The sequence below is a fragment of the Hypanus sabinus genome, chromosome 12, assembly GCF_030144855.1.
Source record: "Hypanus sabinus isolate sHypSab1 chromosome 12, sHypSab1.hap1, whole genome shotgun sequence".
Taxonomy (NCBI): domain Eukaryota; kingdom Metazoa; phylum Chordata; class Chondrichthyes; order Myliobatiformes; family Dasyatidae; genus Hypanus; species Hypanus sabinus.
Window position 1 is genome coordinate 23114665 of NC_082717.1, and position 20673 is coordinate 23135337.

The 20673-nt window shown below is 41.6% G+C and overlaps 1 protein-coding gene across 1 annotated transcript in view; it reads left to right on the forward strand.

The window, feature by feature from the left end:
* The window catches only part of ryr2a (ryanodine receptor 2a (cardiac)), a 444870-nt gene that overhangs the window by 306468 nt on the left and 117729 nt on the right, over positions 1–20673 (forward strand). Inside the window, exons 63-68 of the mRNA XM_059985674.1 lie at positions 1065–1259; positions 5864–5923; positions 7973–8107; positions 10723–10835; positions 12433–12529; positions 14263–14369. Of these exons, the coding sequence (XP_059841657.1) occupies positions 1065–1259; positions 5864–5923; positions 7973–8107; positions 10723–10835; positions 12433–12529; positions 14263–14369 (707 nt within the window). The remainder of the gene's footprint in view (positions 1–1064; positions 1260–5863; positions 5924–7972; positions 8108–10722; positions 10836–12432; positions 12530–14262; positions 14370–20673) is intronic.

The following is a 20673-nucleotide window of genomic DNA, read 5'->3' on the forward strand; positions in this document are numbered from 1 at the left end:
TAGACAGGATGATGAAGAAGACATTTAGCTTGCTGGCCTTCAGCATTCAGGGCAGTGAGTTTAGGACTAGAGACATTATGTTGCAGTTATACATGTCATTAGTGAGGCTGCATATAGAGAATTTTGTCTAGCTTTGGCCATCCTTTCAGAAGAAGAATATTGTCATGTTGAAAATGGTGCAGAAAAGACTTATGAGGATGCTGCTGGGCTAAACAGCCTGAGTGATAGGGAGAGGTTAGCCATGCTAGATCTTTATTCCTTGATCTGCAGGAGAACAAGAGGTGACATCACATAGGTTAATGAAACCACGAGAAGTATGGATAATGTGGACAGTCATAGTCTTTTGCCCAGGATTGGGGAATCCAAAACACGTACAAGATAAGATGGGAGCGATTTAGAACAGAGGACATAGAAAAATTTAACAGAGACCTGAATTATAACTTTACACAAAAGGCAGTGAATACCGGGAATGAGAGCGAAAGTGGTCAAGGCAGGTACAATTACAAAATTTAAGAGGCATTTGGATAAGTATATAGAGAGGAAGGGCTGGAAGGTTGTGGGCAATAGGGACCAGCAGGGAGGATATACAATAGAGACTGCAGGTACTGGAAAACTGGAGTAGCATATTCAAAATTCTGGAGGAACTTAGCAAGTCAGGCAGCATCTATTGAGGGAAATGGACAACTGATATTTTGGGCCAAGAGCATCTTGAGTTCTGATGAATGTCTTGGCCCAAAATGTCGGTTGTTTATTTCCTTTCCTAGATGCGGCCTGACCTGCTAAGTTTGTCCGATATTTTGAGTCTCTTGCTAGCAGGGACGATGGTGTTGTTGGAATGAAGGGCATGTATCACACTATAAATCTTCGATTCTGGTCTGTACTTACAGATTGCGCTATGGATCAACCTATTCTGAGTTCCTGTCAGGGTTGGATCACTATAGTGCCTGTACTTCCTGCTCTGGCTGTTGAATGCCTCTCCTCTAGGATCGGTGACAGAATGTTCAGATGTCTTGCCCTTAAAACGTGTGACAGCAACACCATTTTTTTTTAATCTGTTAAGGAAGTCAACTATATTTCTATTTTCACAGGGAAGTGTGTCTGATCAAGAGAGGAAGAAATCAAAGAGGAAAGGAGACCGCTATTCTCTGCAAACATCCCTCATAGTTGCAGCGCTGAAGAGGCTACTGCCTATTGGGTTAAACATTTGCGTGCCTGGTGACCAGGAACTAATCTCATTGGCCAAAAATAGGTTTAGCATGGTAGGCACTCTACAAATTGGATTTTTTTCCCAGTAATGTCTAATTGCCTTGCCTTCAACCATTTTAGTATATTGGCAAGAAAGTGCCCATGGTGTTACTTTAGAGCCTTGTATGTGCAACCAGATTGCATATAAAATGTTTTTGACTCAGAATAGTTAAGATCAGGAATTTACTGCCTGCTGAGGTGCTGGAAATTGAATCAGTTGGTGCTTCACAGGGACTTGGGTATACACTGGAGAGTGAATAATGTGCAGGGCTGTGGAGAAGGAGGAGGGAATGATGGGATTGCTTAATCTCGTTTGGCCAAATAGGCCTTGTTCTGAGGCCTAGCAGTTTTGTGTTTTAATTCTGTAATCAAAGAGGACAGCTAAGCAGCTATAACCATATAACAATTACAGCACAGAAACAGGCTATCTCGGTCCTTCTAGTCCATGCCGAATGCTTACTCTCACCTAGTCCCACCGACCTGCACTCAGCCCATAACCCTCCATTCCTTTCCTGTCCATATACCTATCCAATTTTTTTTTAAATGACAATATCGAACCTGCCTCTACCACTTATGCTGGAAGCTCGTTCCACAGAGCTACTACTCTCCAAGTACAGAAGTTCCCCCTCGTGTTACCCCTAAACTTTTGTTCCCTTGTGGTGAGCTACATATACCTGTCTGGACACGCCCCTCGGCTGACTGCTCCTGTGGCTCCTCCCACAGACCCCTGTATAAAGGCGATTGGAGGCACTGCTCCTCCCTCAGTCTCCAGGATGTTGTGTGGTAGCCTTTTGCTGCTAATCGTAGTCTCTTGTAGCTAATAAAAGCTTATCATTCGCCTCCCGTCTCTGAGAGTTATTGATGGTGCATCACCCCTAACTCTCAACTCATGTCCTCTTGTTTGAATCTCCCCTACTCTCCATGGAAAAAGCCTATCCACGTCAACTCTATCCCCCTCATAATTTTAAATACTCCTATCAAGTCCCCCCTCAACCTTCTACGCTCCAAAGAATTAAGCTAGGATTGAAGGAATGCTGATATCTTGGGGGTTACACAGAAGAAGAGGGTGAAGTCTTCTGAAGAATTTGAAAATAGAAATACTAACTTTATAACCTGTGCTTCACTTAAATAAATCCAGTTCAGCAAATATAGAGATGGTCTATGGGCCTGGTCCAAGCGACAATGAGAGTAGTTTTGGATGACACTATGTTTACTGAGAAGTGGTTGGCTGAAAGTACGATGGTGTAGTCAAGATTAGAAGCACCAGGTATATTGGTGATGAAGATTTTACTGATGGCTGACGCCATTTAAGGTTGGTGACACTTCCAGAGAACTGGGAGGCTGTGTGGGGAATTTATTAACTCCAAAGCAGGGCTGAGGGAAAGAGTGGGTGTGTAAGACTGAAGACTATATGGAGATAGGCTGAGATAGATCAAATGGTTACAGAACAGGAGTGCCGACTGTTAGTGAGACATCTTAAACAAATTAGGTGAGAAAGGGAGTTGAGCACAATAATGGGGAATGATGAGAGAGCAGTTTACCTGAAATTTCAGGCTTCAGTGTTCTTTCCGTGAAGATTTCAAACTGCCAGCATTGAAGATAAATGCTGTTGTCCTATTTTACTTTGGGCCTCAGTATGACAATGAAGGAGGGGACAGGCAGACAAGTTGGAATGGGATTGAGAATTGAAATGGTGTGCAACAGAAATCTCAGGATCACACCTGTGGACTGAGTGCAGATGCTCTCCAAAGCTGAAAATGCTGCTTGAGTTCTTCCAGCATTTCTGCTTTTGTTTCATGTTCAAATGTTAATAGTGTTATTGTTTTTCCATTTTCAGTTGAACCTGATGGGCTGAATGGCCTAATTCTGTTCCTACGTCTTACGGTCTTATATACATTTAAAGTTGATTTTAACAGGTTCTTGCTTTTTAAGTGTGTCAAAGGTTACGAAGACAAGGCGGGTGAATAGGGTTGAGGGAGGTAAGAAATCCCTCTCTGTCACACTGCCGTAGGGTGGCACGGTAGCATAGTGGTTAGCGCAATGCTTTGCAGTCCCAGTGACCTGGGTTCAATTCCTGCTGCTGCCTATAAGGAATTCATACGTTCTCCTCCCGACTGCGTGGGTTTGCTCAGGGTGCTCTTCCCACAGTACATTAATTGGTCATTGTAAACTGTCCTGAGATTAGGATCAAATATGGGGATTGCTAGGTGGTGCAGCTCGAAGGGCCGCGAGGCCTATTCCGCACTGTATCTCAATAAAATAAAAAAAATAAAAACCAGCCATGACAGATCTGACTCTAAGGGCTGAAAGGCCTAACTCTTCTCGAATGTCTTCTGGGACTGAGGCAGGTACTCTGTCACAAGGATGATTGCTGGTACCCTCGGCTTTCTCTGTTTTCAGTATGAGTTCGCCTTGATGGTTTACCATTTGTGCCTCCTGCATTTGAAAAATAACTCAGTAAAGTTGATGGATGCAGGATAACAGTTTCTTAGTGCAGAAGCATCTGTAGTCAGAGAAATCAGGATGATATGGGACACAACATCTCTGTGTTTCCGGAATGCAAGTGCAATTAGTCCTAAGCGCCCTCAGATGTTTTGTGGTGATGCTGAATTTCATTAAGTAATGGACTAGTAACATATTTCTGATATTGTTATGGCATAAGATGGCTGTGATCCATCTGTTCTGTGCCTCTATCTGGTCTCCTGTTTCTTGCCATGACTACTAAAACACCACCTTTGTTCAGCAGTCACATGAACTTAGTAGCCAGATTCTTATTCTGCTCAGGGTATGTAACGATAATTAACTGTCTGCAATTCATCTGCTGTTTCCAGTTACAGGTTACTTTTGTGCAATTCATCTGATATCTAGGGTCTATGCTTCAGTGTGACAGTCTTGGGTTTATCAATAGGCTGCAGACAGTAACTCACATATTAACTTTAATGGATGGAAACCATTGGCTGGGAGAGCAGGGAAATAGATTAAATTGGCCACAGTGTTCTGAGCTTGTAACATTGCTTCTGCAATCTTTATGGTCACTTTCTACTTCAATACGTATGTTGGTTCTTTTATTCTTAAATATAATAAGCAGCTCTAATTTTGGGGGAGCTCCTGCCAGTGAACCTTGGGCACATTCTTTGAGTCACACTTTGTTGTCTTGATCTCCTCGCATCTCCTGTGGGCACATGGCACCACTCAGTGATCTTGTCAAATGTGAGTCTCCTGGATCCCTGGCCATGTTAAAGTATGATGAGCATCACTCCTTTCTTATCTCCAGCACAGTCTTTGTGACTGTTCCCTTTCAATAGAAATTGCCCTGCAGTCAGCTGTTGGATATGCCCTACTGTTTTAAAAGTGTGTCTTTCAACAGCTGCTCAAGCAGCACAGTTAATGATGCATCTTTAACTTTAGTTCATTCCTGGTTCATCAGAATTCCCACAATAAAATATCGTCATTCCTGAAGGATCTTAAGCAACAGTGCTTTATGAGTAGTTTCTCGGCTCAGGTTTCTAAAATCAAAATCTGAATCAGAATCAAGTTTAATATCACCAGAATATGTTGTGAAATTTGTTAACTTTGCCGTAGCAGTACAATGCAATACTTGATAATAGAGAGAAGAAATGTAAAACAGGTACTGAGGTAGTGCATGTAGGCTCAATGCCTATTCAGAAGTCTGATGGCACAGGGAAAGAAGCTGTTCCTGAATCATTGAGTGAGTGCCTTCATGCTTCTGTACTTCCTTCCTGATGGTAGCAATGAGAAGAATGCATGTCTTGGGTGGTGGAGGTCCTTAATGATGGACACCACCTTTCTGAGGCACCACTCATTGAAGATGACCTGGATACTATGAAGGCTAGCACCCATGATGCAGCTAGCTAATTTTACAACTCTCTGCAGCTTACTTAAAACCTGTGCAGTAGCACCCACCCCACCCCACCACTACTACCCCACCTTCCACAACCAGACAGTGATGCAGCCAGTCAGAATTCTCTCCTTGATACATCTGTAGTAATTTGTGAGTGTTTTTGGTGACATACCAAATCTCCTCAAACTCCTAATGAAATATAGCTGCTGTCTTGCCTTCTTTATAGCTGCATCGATACGTTAGGTTAGGTTCTCAGAGATATTGGCACCCAGGAACTTGAAATTGCTCTCTCTCCATTTCTGATCTCTCTATGACAACTGGTCTGTGTTCCCTTCCCTTTCTGAAGTCCACAATCATTTCTTTGATCTTACTGGTATTGAGTGCAAGGTTGTTGCTGTGACACCACTCAAGTAGGTGGTATATCTCATATATAGCTGATATATATATAAATAATGGGTATAGCTCAATACTAATCCTTTGTGTGAAATGAAAAATAATATTAGACATACTCTTGTTCTTTCAATACTTGAGAGAGAACATCATTTTGACAGCTGGACTTTTATTGGCTGAGCGCATCTCTAAAATTCTCAAAGATGTGAAACATCGTATACAAGTATTTGAAAAAAGTAAGATCATGAATTGTTCTCCCAATTATGCTGCAACTGTTTTATTGATCAAGTAAGGAGAAATGCATGACTTTGTAGATCTGTGGAAGGTAGTTTGTTAAAATTTAATGACTTTTCGTTCTTGAAACAGAAAGACACGGAGGATGAAGTTAGAGAAATAATTCGCAATAATCTACACCTTCAGGGAAAAGTAGGTTTCTGGCATGACTTACTGGCCAATTGCTGTTTTAATGCATGTTGTAAAACTGCTCCTCTTTGATTTACTCTGCAGTGTGAGAGCTTGGATCTTAAGCATGCTTCATTGAACATGGTGCCTGGTGATTACATCTTTTATCTGTTAAATTCACACATGTTTGCCTCTTTCCCCCCAGCATGTCTGCATGCTACCTTTCAGTTACAATTCTTTTATTATATGGAATTGCTGAAGAGGCTAATCATCATTCAGAAAAGGATGCATGACAAACCTTTCAAGTCCAGTTTGAAGCTCACTGACTCAAGTCCATATTTCTTAGCTAGACCATGTATTCAAAAGAGCTTGACCTTGTAAAAATGGTTTGCTGCAGTCAGCATTAATCCTAGAAGTCCTTGACCCACACAGAAACAAACTTCATTCTTTGACCACTTACCCATGACAAGGCAAAGATCCAGTCAAATTGGTTTGAGACATTGGCTAGCAAGACCAATAAAACCCTGAAAATATAAGGGACCACCACTGTAAATGATTATTTTAGGCACAAGAAACTGTTTGTAGATATGTGGGATAAATGTGAAAACCTGAATAATCTACATAAGTAACTAATAAAAAGAGATAGCACCAATCTTCTGTGATGTGCTGATTTTCAATTGTGTAATTTTATTTTGCAATAGACCTGGTTTTCACATATCTTTATAAAAAGGATTGCGTTTTGGTCAGATACTGTCAGAATTTATTCTTAAATATGATAAAATATTCAGTTCAAATACACATGAATAAATACATTCCTATCTATCTGTATTATTAGATTGCAGTTCTCAGAGAACAAAATCCCAATATTGGATTAAGAAAAAAGTTCACTTAACCAAAGGATATGCTTGGCTTTTTATTTTGGAATCACATTGCTTATAAATTGACGTTAACCGATCAGTTTCTAGGACATAGGCCATAAAACAGGTTAAAGTAACAGGAGTTTGCTGTATATCGGATATATTAGTTAAATATTTGTGTCTCCATTGCTTTAATGGTATATCTTATAGAGGTCAATCATGCAGGTAACAGTTACAGTTTAGATATGCCGTTTACGAATTAAACAAATACAGGTGCCAAAATTGTATTTTGCTATGTACTCTAAAGCTACAGCACCCTTTTGAAAGACAATCACCAAAAAAAGCGATGTTCTTTATTATGCAAGTTCCAAGTCACTTATTGCCCGGTTTCCTTCCCTTAACCAGAAGATTGATTGCTCACAGGCAGAAGCATTTCAGTGGAGGTATCATTTGGTATTGCTGACACATACATAGTTGCCATTAACCCAGTGCAACACCTGTGCCAAGAAATATCCAAAGTGCAATAAAATCACTCACTTGAAGTGGGACAAAATAGTAAAAAACATTAAAGTGTCATGCCATTAATCCAAACATTACATCTTAACCTCAATGCGGATTCTGTAACCATTTTTTAACATTTGTAACCTCTATTGTAATCCATTTTTTAATCTTTTTTTCTGCAAGTGTTTCTGTGTACATGAATATTTTGGATTCTAGGCTTGTGTGCTTTGTAATAATTTATGGGTATTGGCTGCCTCTTCCATCTGATTTGTACAAATGATATTGTGGTTTCTTATAGATTTCTATCATTTAATAGCCTTGATTTTACATTGTATTGCTTAGAGAAATATTGTTATGAAAAATCTGAATGCATTCCATGTTTTGACAATCAGAAACCATTCAAAACTCCTGTTACCGGGACCCTAAGTATACCTTTGGAATATTGATATTGTGTAAATGTGTACAACAGTTTAAAAAACCTTTTCTCGATCTTCATTCATCCTGTATTTCTCATCTGCAATTTTAATTTAAGTTGTTCAGAAGTAATTATGTTTTATGGCTGTGGATTGTGTGATTAGTTAAGAGTACTGGAAAGATTTATTCAATGGTTTAGAAATATTCTATACTAAAAGCAAGTCATGTATGAGCTTTGGAAAAGGAACATACTGGGCTTTGTGGATGATGTGTTATAACTGACACTGGTTCCTTTCCATAGCTGGAAGATCCTGCCATTAGATGGCAGATGGCCCTTTACAAAGATCTACCCAACCGGAATGAAGACACCTCTGACCCAGAGAAAACAGTGGTGCGTGTGCTGGACATTGCCAACGTGGTCTTCCACTTGGAACAGGTCTGTTCTGTATTTAGTGTAAACGATGAACAGCAATCCTCTGCAGCTTATTTCAGTGCAGGATATTAAGAGTGATATGGGGAGCTGCTAATGATTGTGTCAGGCATGGGAGTAGATATGGAGCGGCTGACAGTAGGTAGGAAGGGAAGAAGAAACGTGAGTCTGCCAATTTTGGATTACGTAGCAAAAAGAAAACAGGTGGAGGAACTCAGTGGCTCAACCAACATCTGCAGGGGCAAAAGGAATTTTGGTTCAAGACCTTGCATCAGGACTTACTGGTGGCTGAGGGGGAAGAGGAAAGCTGGCCAGTTTTAATCGTGTTGGGACAGGGTGCAACAGGATTCATGTAACTTCTAAATGTTTCCTATCCATGGGCATACCTTAGGACCTGATAGATGATAAGTAGAATGAGATGGAAGGGCTATGGGTGGAGCAGAGGGCTACCTGAAGCTGGAAAATTCAATGTTCAATTGGGCTGCAGGCTACCTAAGTGATGGTGTTCCCCTTACCTGCATTCACTCTCACCGTGGCAGTGGAGAAGGTTGAGGGTATCAAGCTGGTGTGGGATTGGAGGGGGTAGTTGAACCGGCATGCCGCTGGAGAATGTAAGCACTCTGTCTAGTCTACATTTGACTTCACTGCTGCAGAGGTGGCCAGAGTGCAATCCCTGAACATGATACACCAGGTTGGAAGAGGTGTATGTGAGTCTCTGCCTCGCCTGGAAGCTTTGTTTAGGTTCCTGGGTGGTGGTGACGGGGGGGAATAAAGGGAGAATATTCTAGAGGATGGGGAGGGTTAGGTGGGTGGAGGTGAGTGGACAATGGAATCCTTAAGTGTTTGATCCCTGCACAAAGAGTGGGGGAAGGAAGATGTGACTGGTGGTTTGATCTTGCTAGAGGATGATGTGTTGGATCTCTCTCTCTCTCTCTCTCTCCCCCCCCCTTCCCCCTCCCGCTCCCTCTCTCTCTCTCTCTCTCTCTCTCTCTGTCTGTCTCTCTCTCTCTCTCTTCCCCCTTCCACCCCCCCCCACACACACACATATTTTGTGGCACTCCTCACGCACCCATCTGGTTCCACTGATCACTCACCAGCTTCTGTCCTATTCCCCCCACACTTTTACATCTTTCTTTTTCTCCTCTCCTCTCCCTCTCACCCCTCACCCACCCACCAATTCTATGAAGATTCTTGACCTGCAACATTGACACATGCCTTTTGTTTTCACAAATGTTCCTTGAAATTTGTATTTTCTTGAAGTTTGTTTTTTGTTTGTAATAGTTGGGAAAACCATTAGGCAACTAGAGTGTTTTTTAATCTTCATGCCTACAACAAATGATTAAACAATTTGCAAACTATTGATCAGACTAATCATTGTATTGTATTTGACTTGAGTTGGCTATTGATGTATAAAATTTCAACGTAAACCCCTAATGACATACTTTTCTTTGACAGAGACCTTGGTTTTGTCTGTCCAACAGTGTTTGAAATGGCAATAGGAATGGGAGAATGGTGATCGTAAGGGAGGAAATTAGGAGTATGAAGCACTATGATGTTTATAAGCATGATCATATCATTACTACTCCCAATTCCATTATCTGCATCAAATGTATTTTCTGAAAATATGTACACGGTGGAAAATATTGGATTGTGAACTAGTGACAAAGGCATCTCAGCCCATCTCAATCATCCAATCCCAAACTCTGCCCTACTGTGGCTAAGTATCGCACATGCAGCCCTCCTATCGGGAGGATATTTCCTGACTTCAGTCCAAAAAGGAAGGTTTTTAATCATTTTAGTTGTCTGCACCACAACGTGTGCCATTCAATTTCTACTGGTCTTCCTCCTCCCTTCCATTCTCTTCAAGCCTCCTTCATTTGTCCATAAATTAAGACATTTCCCAGTACTGAAGAACAATCGTACAGACTGATAAGGTAGCTGTTTCTCTCTCTGTAGATGCTACTTGACCTGATGGGTATCTCCAGCATTTTTCAGATTTATTCCTGATTTAAATTTATCATTCCCAATAATGACAAGGTGTGTCAGAATGTAAAGTCAGAGAAGGGCAGACTGGATGGGGAACATTAGTATTTATTACTACATGAAATCAGTATGTTTAAACAACAATTCAAAAATTACCTCTAGACTACTTCAAAAGCTGAATGCCTTGTGTTATTTCCTTGACTTAGTTTATGGCAATTTCATTAAAATTTTCTTAAGCAGTTTTCTGCTTTATTTACTTCTGTAATATTATTTATCAAATTTGACTCAAAATTCTAAGGTGTGTAAAGTCTACATTTTAAAGTCTGTTTTATATTTATGAGCCCATTTTAAAATGTTGTTTGAAATGGGTGAATATCGCTTTTACTAAAACAACTGAAGGACTTCTGTACCAGCAGGTAACATGCAAGGTAAACCTGTGTTGCACAGAATGCTTCCATCTGTGGTTGGGCTCAAAGCTGTCATACATAAGTCACTTAATAGACAAACTCACTCACATTCCAGCAGGAACAAAGAGGACCAGTTCAGGAGTTTAAGCCAACTGATTATCATTCCATTCAAAGTTAGTCACAGGGTTGTGGCAGTAAGATTGACTTTTGTCTTTGTACTTAATCCTCCAGGTTGAGCACCCACAGAGATCTAAAAAAGCTGTCTGGCACAAGCTGTTGTCCAAGCAACGTAAACGGGCAGTAGTGGCCTGCTTCAGGATGGCACCGCTTTATAACTTACCTAGGTAGGAACTGATTTATTTCTTTCTTGACCCCAATAAGAGAACTGGTGTTGAATCTTTGCATTTTCTCTGCAGCACCAGGAACAATTCACAACATTATAAATAGATAGTACATGCTTCAAGTAGCAAAAGAGTACAATTTTTATTTGACCTGCCCAAATTTAGCTGACTAAATTTTGAGCACTTCACACATAGAAATTAAATATAGAAAAGTCAGCGGGATTGGTGATGAAATGGGTTTTAAAAAGACTTCTGGAGTCACAGAATAAGTTATGAGTCAAAGGTAGCTATGCAGTGTTCCAGGAATTGAGAATGATTGAAGATCCAGCCATTAAAGAGAGAGATGAGGAATCTATACAAAACTGTTGTAGGGTCTCATTAGGAAGAATCGTGGATGTGGGTTCATGAAGCTGGCAATACATTGGTTGACCAAGACCTTGGGGGGTCTTATAAATGAGGTTGGAGACTATGAATTCAGAATGAGAATCAGGTTTAAATGTAAGAGGGGACCGTGTTGAAAAATAAATGTCCTAGGTTTTCTAAAATTGACTCCTTCTACCTTGGGCCACAAACTTATCAGTCACCCCTCATATATGTAATAAATTGTTACATTAAGATAAGTAGTACTAAAAACAGAACTTTAAAAAAAGTGGTGAGGTACTGTTCATCGGCTCAATGTCCATTTAGAAATCGGGGAAGAAGCTGTTCCTGAATCACTGAGTATTTGTCTTCAGGCTTCTGTACCTCCTTCCTGATGGTAACAAGAAGGTAAGGGCATGTCCTAGGTGGGTTGCTGTCTTGATGATTGAACCTGCTTTTCTGAGGCACTACTCCTTGAAGATGTCTTGGATACTACGGAGGTTAGTACCCATGATGAGCTGATTTTACAATTGTTTGCAGCCTGCTATGATTCTGTGTAGGAGCCCTCTTCTCCCTCTGTGCCCCCCCCCCCCCATATCAGACAGTGATGGAGCCAGTCAGAATGTTCTGCAGAAGTTTTTGAGATTTTCCAGTGACAAAACAAATCTCCTCAAACTCCATGCTATTGATGTCAAGTATCCATGGCCAAGTTTTCCTGCACAAGCATGTTTCATGTTTTATTTATTGAATCGACTTTATTTCTTACACCCTTCACGTACATGAGGGGTAAAAACTTTACGTTATGTCTTCATCTGAATGTACTAATTATAGTACTGTGTAATAAACAGTATGTACAGTAAAATATACAACAGAACAGTCAATATAGCTTAGAATATATTTTAAAAGAACAAATGTAAATGCTGTGTAATTACAAAAATACATTTGCAAACCTGAACTTAGATGTAAGATTAATAGCCAATGTATGTTGTTATATGCATTTTCCTCTATTATTAAAAATGACCCTAATCTGATTGAAGCAGATAAAAAAAATCTCACTTGAACTGGGAAATGGTCCAGACTCAGTGCATCAGATGGTATTAACTGACAGGGAAGTGTTACAAAGAGGGCCCTCGCTAACAACTTCTGTTTTGTTAATCAGTTTAATGTTAGTGGCAATGATATCCAGATCTGAAGCATTAAGTAAAGCAAGTAACCCTGTCACTGGATTATTCATCTTCAGGCATCGAGCTGTCAATCTCTTCCTCCAAGGCTATGAGAAATCGTGGATTGAAACTGAGGAACATTATTTTGAAGATAAGCTAATAGAAGATATAGCTGTGAGTAACACTTTGTGGTTGATTCCTGTGGAGCTGGATTTGCACAAAATATAACCATGGTGAAAGATTATTCTATTCTCAGTGTGATTATTTTTCCATCACCACTTATTTATCTACAGTAAACACTTCCCACAGAGATTACTGCTTGATATGTGCATCCACCATTTTGAGCCTGGATTTCAGTAAGTAGGTTGACATAAAAAAAAGGCTATCTATGGCATTATTGTGTAAGATATAGGACATAAAATCTGTTAGGTAAAGAAATGATAAAGAAAAACAGTTATGGCTGTTGGAGGATAACATTCTCATCCTGAGGATATGAGCCACAGGAATTCCTTGGGGCAACATAGCATGCTCAAACCACTTCAGCTTTTTCATCCATGATTTTCATTTTATCACAAGCTTATGGGTGAGCTGTGGTTCCTTAAGTTTGTTACAGCCAGTGCTGGTAATGGGGGTAAACTCCCACTACCTATTAAATGCTCCCAATGGCATGCATCTCAAAAAGCCCCTGACAACCAAATCCAGCTCCTGACCTTCACATGTGGCTTAGCCACAAAGCCCAGTGGAATCTACAGTGGAATTCTACAGTCCTACATTGAGTTCAATGCTGACTGGAAACTCCTGCGTTACCACAGATGCCAAATTGTATCAGTCTCTGCTGTTCCTCTGGATTCATCAGGAGAAAGGGCAAAGATGGGTTACTGGCACCTTAAAACCAATCGATTCCAGCTGATATGGCTCGTCAGTCATCATTGGCAGCTCAGCTAGGAGAAGGAAAACTCTGATCTCAATCTCTGCTGCCTCATGGCTGTAACCACTCATGGGGAGTAAACCCCAAGGGGACAATCTGGAGCTGGAGTCCCGAAGGCAGTCCTACATTGAGTTCAATGCCGACTGGCAACTTCCGCGATGCCACAGGTGCCAAACCGTAGCAGTCTCTGCTGTTCCCTTGGATTCATCAGCTGCGTGGAGAGGTGGAGCCTGCTAGACAGGCAACAGCTTGCTCTCCATATCATACTGGCTTGCATATCACATAGAGGGCTAAGATGTGATATCCACAGTTGAACCCAACCAGTGGAGGGCCTCATAGCTGGGCTAATGGTTGCGTGCTGTTCTGTTCCAATGTCAATTACTTAGAAGAAGCAAGAAAACAACTCAACAACTTTTCGAGTGCATCTGAGGAAGTCAATGAGTGTCAGCCTTGCTCACAATGTTCACATCCGAAGGAACTAAAAGTACAAGACATTGGACCTTTTAGAGGAAGAAGCTGTAATGGGTTGTGGTGCAGATATTAATTTCAAGTGATGTGTAAAGCTAATAAAGAACAAATTAGCATGAATCAAAGATAGATAGAAGTTAGACACATCCTAATCAGAGAGCAAGGACATGAGAGACAGGGCTAAGATTCAGAACTCTCTGTGGAAGTGGAAAGAATGACTCCCCTTTTCTCTGCTCTTTCTTCATAGATGCTGGGTGAGCTGTTGTTTGCTCCCAGCTTTGTTTGGAAAGTCATGCATACATCAAAAATCAAAATGGTTTGTTCTACCAGAGATTAACTATACATTTCTGGTGAACGGGGAACTGCTTTCAGAACATTTAACTTTTGTATAGTGAAATACACACTTTAATGTTCTAGATAGAATCTAAATGTATTTTTAGTACTGTGCTGGAATAACAATGCATTCATTGAATTCCAGTTTTCTTAGAAGCTTATCTGTTTCTTTCCTTAGAAACCAGGGGGAGAGAAGCCAGTGGAAGAAGAGGAGGGGACCAAACAACTTGACCCTCTGCACCAACTCATTCTGTTGTTCAGTCGAACGGCTTTGACAGAAAAAAGGTAAGTTTGAGAAAATTCCTCAATTAGCATTGAAACCAAAACTGCTAGAAATATACAAGTGGCAGGTGCAGAGAGAGGAGGATAATTCATTCAGGTCAATTACCTATAAACAGAAGGAAAAAATTAATCAGAGGTGTAATTAGTTTTAGGCAAAATTGAAGGGGAGGGAAGGGAGAACAAAGGGGAAGATCTGTGTTAGAATGGAAGAGGGAAGGGATTAAATGACAGGATGGAGAAAATCAAAAAGAAGTTATAGTAGATTGATAAAGGCATTTGTTAAAAAACTGACCCCCTCCCCAAATGAAACTTACATCAGCAAAATCATGACTAGTAGAAGGTGCCAACACATTTGAATCTGTGGTATGTGTAATGCTTGGCTTACACACTGTGGGAATGTGTGTTCTCACCTTTTGACAGCTCCTCCTCTCAGTATTCAGTGTAGGCTCTTCACCATGGCCAGTTAAGCTTCCCACTACCTCATCTGGCTGCGTCCCAACACTCTTAGTTAAATAGGTGTGGAGATAAGGAGGCATTGGTGTTGGTGCAGGAAGCATGGACCTTCACAGCAGTGACTGCTGTACTACACCCTATCTGATAAACAAAGAATTCAAAGGCATGGAGTTTCCAAAGCTCTCATCACTAAGGTGATTGACATTGTGTGGAATGGTCTTTGCCATGCTCTTGAGGTCACATGATCTCTGTAAGCCGTGGATCTCTGCCAGTTTTCTCATTTCTGAGACGACTGTCTCAGAAAAGTAGGTATTTCTGAGTAGCTCCTCAAAGTTCCTGCTCAGAAAATGTCTCCTTTGATTGCAGTGGGGCTTGGTGACATATTGAGTACTGGTATTTGCCACAAGCATGGAGTTCCCAGGAGAGCTGGTAGCCATTTCATGACCATATGAGTTCCCCTAAAACAGACCCTATTATAAACAGGAAGTTTGTGCTCTCTGTCAGACATTTTCAACAGCCAGCACTGTCAACTGATATGAAACTTGGGGACAAGGGCTACCCTTCAGCTTCAGAAGCCAAGGTTTTCCTAATTACAGCAGTGGAGTGTAGACACAAGAGCCACATAACTATTGGGCTGGAATTGTTTTATTATTGTTGCATATGCCAATACACAGTGAGAAGCTTGTCTTGTCTACTGTTCATACAGATCACTTCTGCTCTGAGGTACTATAAATTAAAACCATAACATAACAGTGAGCAAAAAGTAACAATCAGATACAAGGTTATAACAAGGATGATGGTGAGATCAAGAGCCCAACTTATCATTGCAGGAAAGCATTCAATAGTCTTATAACAGGGGATTGAAGCAGTCCTCGTGCCTGGTGGTACTTGATTTCAGGCTTTTTTTATCTTCTTCCTGACAGAAGTGGGAATTCTGGGGTGGGTGGGGTCTTTGCTTATGCTTGTTGCTTTACTAAGGCAGCAAGAAGTATAGACAGAGTCTATTCAGTGGGGCGGTGATCTGGTTTCCATTATGTGCTGGGCTAAGCTGTGTCTACAATTCTCTACAGTTTGTTTCTTGACACATGCATACCAATTGCCATCCAGACAGGATGCTTCCTACAGTGCATCGATACAAATTGGTAAGGGTTGATGGGGACATGCCAAGTTTCTTTAGGCTCCTGAAGAAATAGAGGCTTGGTGATCTTTCTTGGTTCTGGTATCTATGTATTTGGACCAGAACAGGCTATTGGTGATGATCATTCCTAGGAACTTGAAGCTTGCATCCCTCTCATTCTCAACAACAATGACGTAGACAGGAGTCTGCACACTCCCCACACTCCCCAACCTTCCTGTAGTCAATGGCAATGGTACCGGCATTGAGGGGAAAGTTGTTACCATGACACCATGTTACTATCTCTCTCCTGTACTCTATTTATCTTCTTCTTCTCTACCTCCTTCCTGTACTCCAACTCATTGCTTTTTGAGATGCATCCCACTGTAGCAGTATCCACTGCAAACGTGCAGATGGAGTTCAAGCAAATTCTGGCCACACAGCCATGAGTATCAGGTTTGTGCTGAAAAATGCCACTGGTCAGCTGAGGTTGGAATTCTGTTGCTGCCTCAGTTTGAAGGTGCACTGCAGGACACAGCAGACAACATTATCATCTGCTGCATGGAGATCGAAGACGATGGAAGAAGAAAACAAAGGAGACCTGAATTTTGAGCGCTTTGTAGTCTGGGAGTCATAAGAAACAGTTAGTGCAGAGGGAAAGGAAGACTCCTTGGGGATATGCCTGCTCAGCATTCAAAGCCCCATCTCCCAGTGGTATGGAGGAGCAGTCACTGATTGCAAAGGACATGAGGGACTGACTAAGAGAGTTTCAGCCAGCTTAGCTTATGAAAATGCATATGATGTTTGAAGACATATTTGAACATTACTGAAGTCACAGAGAAGGCTCATGAAGGGAACAATTTAGACATTTGACTAAGTACCACATGTAGATCTTGTTAGCAAAACTGAAGGTGATGGATTGAGATAATCAAATATTAAAAAACCAGTTGAAGGACAGAAAAGTGAGTCATTGCAATGAACTATTCATTTCACACTGAAGTATGATAGACTGGAGTGTTGTCCAAGGAGCATTGTTTTCATAGGTATTGGAAAAACAGTAAAATTTAAAATATTGGTATTGAAAGCAGACCTGGAGTGTGATACCAATTGACTACAAAGAACAAGCTGTTGGACAAACTGCTTGAGTCCTGATGCTAGACTCGACCGGCACAGCATTGGGAGGCTTGTGCCTGTTTTGGAGCTGGCTGACTTTACTGCTTTCGCTGATCCTGCACAGTGGCAACTTCCAAACCAGACAGTGATGCAACCAGTTGGAACGCTCTCCATGGTTCACCTGAGTGTCTTTGGTGACATATTAATCCTCCTCAAGCTCCTAATGAAATATAGCCACAGCCCTGCTTTCTTTATAATTGCCTCAATATATTGTGCCCAGGATAAATCTTCGGAGATGTTGACAACCAGGAACTTGAAACTTCTGACACTTTCTACTGCTAATCCCTCTATGAAGACTGGTGTGTGTTTTCTTGACATCTCTTTCCTGATGACCATAATCAGTTCCTTGTTCTTCCTGACATTCAGAGCAAGATTTTGTTTTTGCAACACCACTCAACCAGGTGACCTACCTCGCTCCTGTACACCATCTCGTCACAGCTGAAATTCTGCCAACATTAGTTGCGTCAGCAGCAAATTTATAAATGGCATATGAGCTGTGCCTAGCCACACAGTCAGAGAGAGTGGAGCAGTGGGCTAAGCACACACCCTTAAGGTGTGCAAGTGTTGGTTGTCAGGGAGGAGGAAATGTTTTTACCAATCTGGACAGACTACAGTATCCCAGTAAGGAAGTCAAGGATCCATTTACAGAGGCCCAGGTTTTGGAACTTGTTGATTAGAAATGAGGGTATGACTCTGCATAATGCTGAGCTGTAGCCTGACGTGGGTATGCTTATTGTACAGGTGATCCAAGGCTGAGTGGAGAGCCAATGAGATTGCATCTGCTGTTGACCAATTAGGGCGATGGGCAAATTGTAGTGGTCCAGGCCCTTCCTGTGCAGGAGTTGATTCTAGCCATGACCAAGGCATTTCACCACAGTAGATATGAATACCACCCTGCTCTTCTTGGCACTGGTATGATTGTCCCCCTTTTGAAGTTGACGTGAACCTCTGACTGCAGCAGTGAGAGATTGCAGATATCCTCGAACTCACATGCTGGTTAGTTAGCACAGGTTGTCAATGTCCTACAGCATCAGGCCCTGATGCCTTGCGAGGACTCACCCTCTAGAAAGATGTTCTGATATTGGCCTCTGAGATAGAGATTTCAGGATCACCAGTTGCTGCAGGGATTTTCACAGGTGTAGTTTTATTCTCCCTTTCAGAGTGTGCATAAAAGGTATTGAGCTCGTCTGGGAGTGAAGTATCACAGCCACTTATGATGTCATGCTTTGCTTTGTAGGAATTAATGGCCTGCAAACCCTCCCAGAGCAGATGTACATCCGATTCCATCTCTAACCTCAAATGGAATTGTTTTGTTTTTTGCTCTTAGTTGGTGTGTTGGGGCAATGGCATCAACATGGGTGATGCCAGCAGGCTCAATAAACTAGAAAGACTGGCTCTGTTATAGGAGTCACACTGGACACATTAGAAGCTGTGCTAGAATAAAGGACCCTACGGAAAATCCTGGCAATTCTGAACAGAGGAGCACTTTTATAGGAAATAGACCAGGACAACTGTGCAGGACATTCTTACCCTTTGGCTCTATGATGAGTCAACCTATAGCCGGGGAAGGATGCCCCCCCTCCTGTTAGACTGTTTGTGGTACCTTATTTTTATTCTTTCTACTTCTCTTCTAATAGTTATATCTGTGCACTCGTAATGCTACCGAAACCCCCTTTTCCTGAGTGTCTCTGGAAATGCAGCTGGTTAGCCTCTCGCTAACAGCTGCTGGATTCCATGTTGATAAACCCACCTTTCTCGGGTTTCGTGTGTCTAAGGTGTGTGTGACTTTGGTCCTGCCAGATCTGTGAGACTGGGATGTCTCGCAGTCAGCACAAAATAACAGATCACGCACTGCATACAGTTATAAAAAGTGTATTTGTGAATGGTAACTTAGCCAAAGAGGTAGTAAAGAAAAGAAAGAAAACAAAGGGCCCATTATAATTAAACAGTCAAATGTGCACAGGTTGGAGTTCAAATGTTCCAAAAGCCATATTCACCGATCCTTGGCAGACCTCCACACCTGGGCTCCATCGAATCACATTTCCCCACTGGATCAAGTCCTACAACGAGTTCTCTCTAGTATCTTCTGTCTTCATCTACCACCTAACAAAGACAAAGACCCACCAGCGGTGTCAGTCACAAAACTGCTCCCTCGGCCTTCTCCAGAACCTTCCTGATTGGATGACCCACATTCCTAAGCATTCCTTATCTCCCTCAGCAACCCAAACAATGCTTCGACAGAAAAACCAGTACATGAAATAACTTTAGAGCATTAGCAGTAATACCTTCACACTACTGTGACACTGTACTTTCTTTTGGGATCAATAAAGTATCAATCTTAAAATAGCCTTCTATATGTTGTAACTGGATTTCTTATACAGTACAGCTCTAGATCACCGGTCACGTTTCTCTGAGTTCCTCTTGCACTTTGTTTCGTTCTGCTCCAGATTACAGTCGGCTAACACTCTTCGGTCTCAACTGACTGAAGTAGGGCACAGATATGCTTGCAGAATGGGTTGAAAACTGGAAGATGAAATTTAACTCAGAGAAATGTGAGCTGGTGCCATTGCAGCAGTGAGAAATAGGGTGCTGACCTGGAATTGATGGCACCGTTCTAAATTGTCTGCAGGAAGAGAGAGACCTAGGTGCATAGATGTATGAAAATATCAGAACATGTTGAGAGAGTAAGATCATATGGTACAAAGTTATATTGAAACTTAATAAAGCTTTGGCCAGGCCGCAACTCCTACAGTGTGTCTTATTGTGGTTTGTGGTGACCGCACGTTGTGAGGGACGTGGGAGTCCCCGAGCGGCTGAAGTATACCAGAGTGGTGTCACGATGAGAAAGTTCGGCTAGAAGGTTAAGTTGGATTAGCCAGGTCTGTTCTCTTCAGAGCTGAGGAGATCGGCAGAAGTGCCTAACGTTACAGAGAGTTGAGTTAAGGTAAACAAAGGAAAATTGCCCCCATTAAGTGGCGCCACACAGATGATGGTGTAGAATTCTGAATTTTTGGAGATGAGATGCAGATGAGGACTGAGAAAGAATATGCAAAGAATAGTAAAGACCTTGAATCACTGTCAGTGAGGGTGGCTCAAAAGGAGACAATCACTGACTTCAACACAAAATTTCAGAAACACTTTTAGAACGTGTTTGCAGGGCTGCAGGGATTGAGCCAGGGAGTCAGACTGAGTGGATTTCAGAATTAAAAGTATGCATATTATGTACATGCTTGAAAATCATCTTCTTGCAGGCAGCCACAAAAACAAAGAAACCCAATAGAACCTGTTGAAAAAAGACCATCAAATATCTAATGTGCAAAAAAAGAATACATTGTGCAAAAAATTAAATAGCACTCAGAACTAAAGTTCACGAAAGTGAGTCCACAGCCCCGAAGCCAGTTCATTACTGCAGCCCGTCTACAGCCACACCCTCAGTTCAGCACAGAGGTGAGTAAACCTCATGGAGCAGCAATCTAAATACCAGCCTCCAGCCCTGACACCCTGACCTTTTCACTCTGGTCTGGCGCTTCAATCAACCAGGCATCGGCTTGTTCCCCACTGATGGAG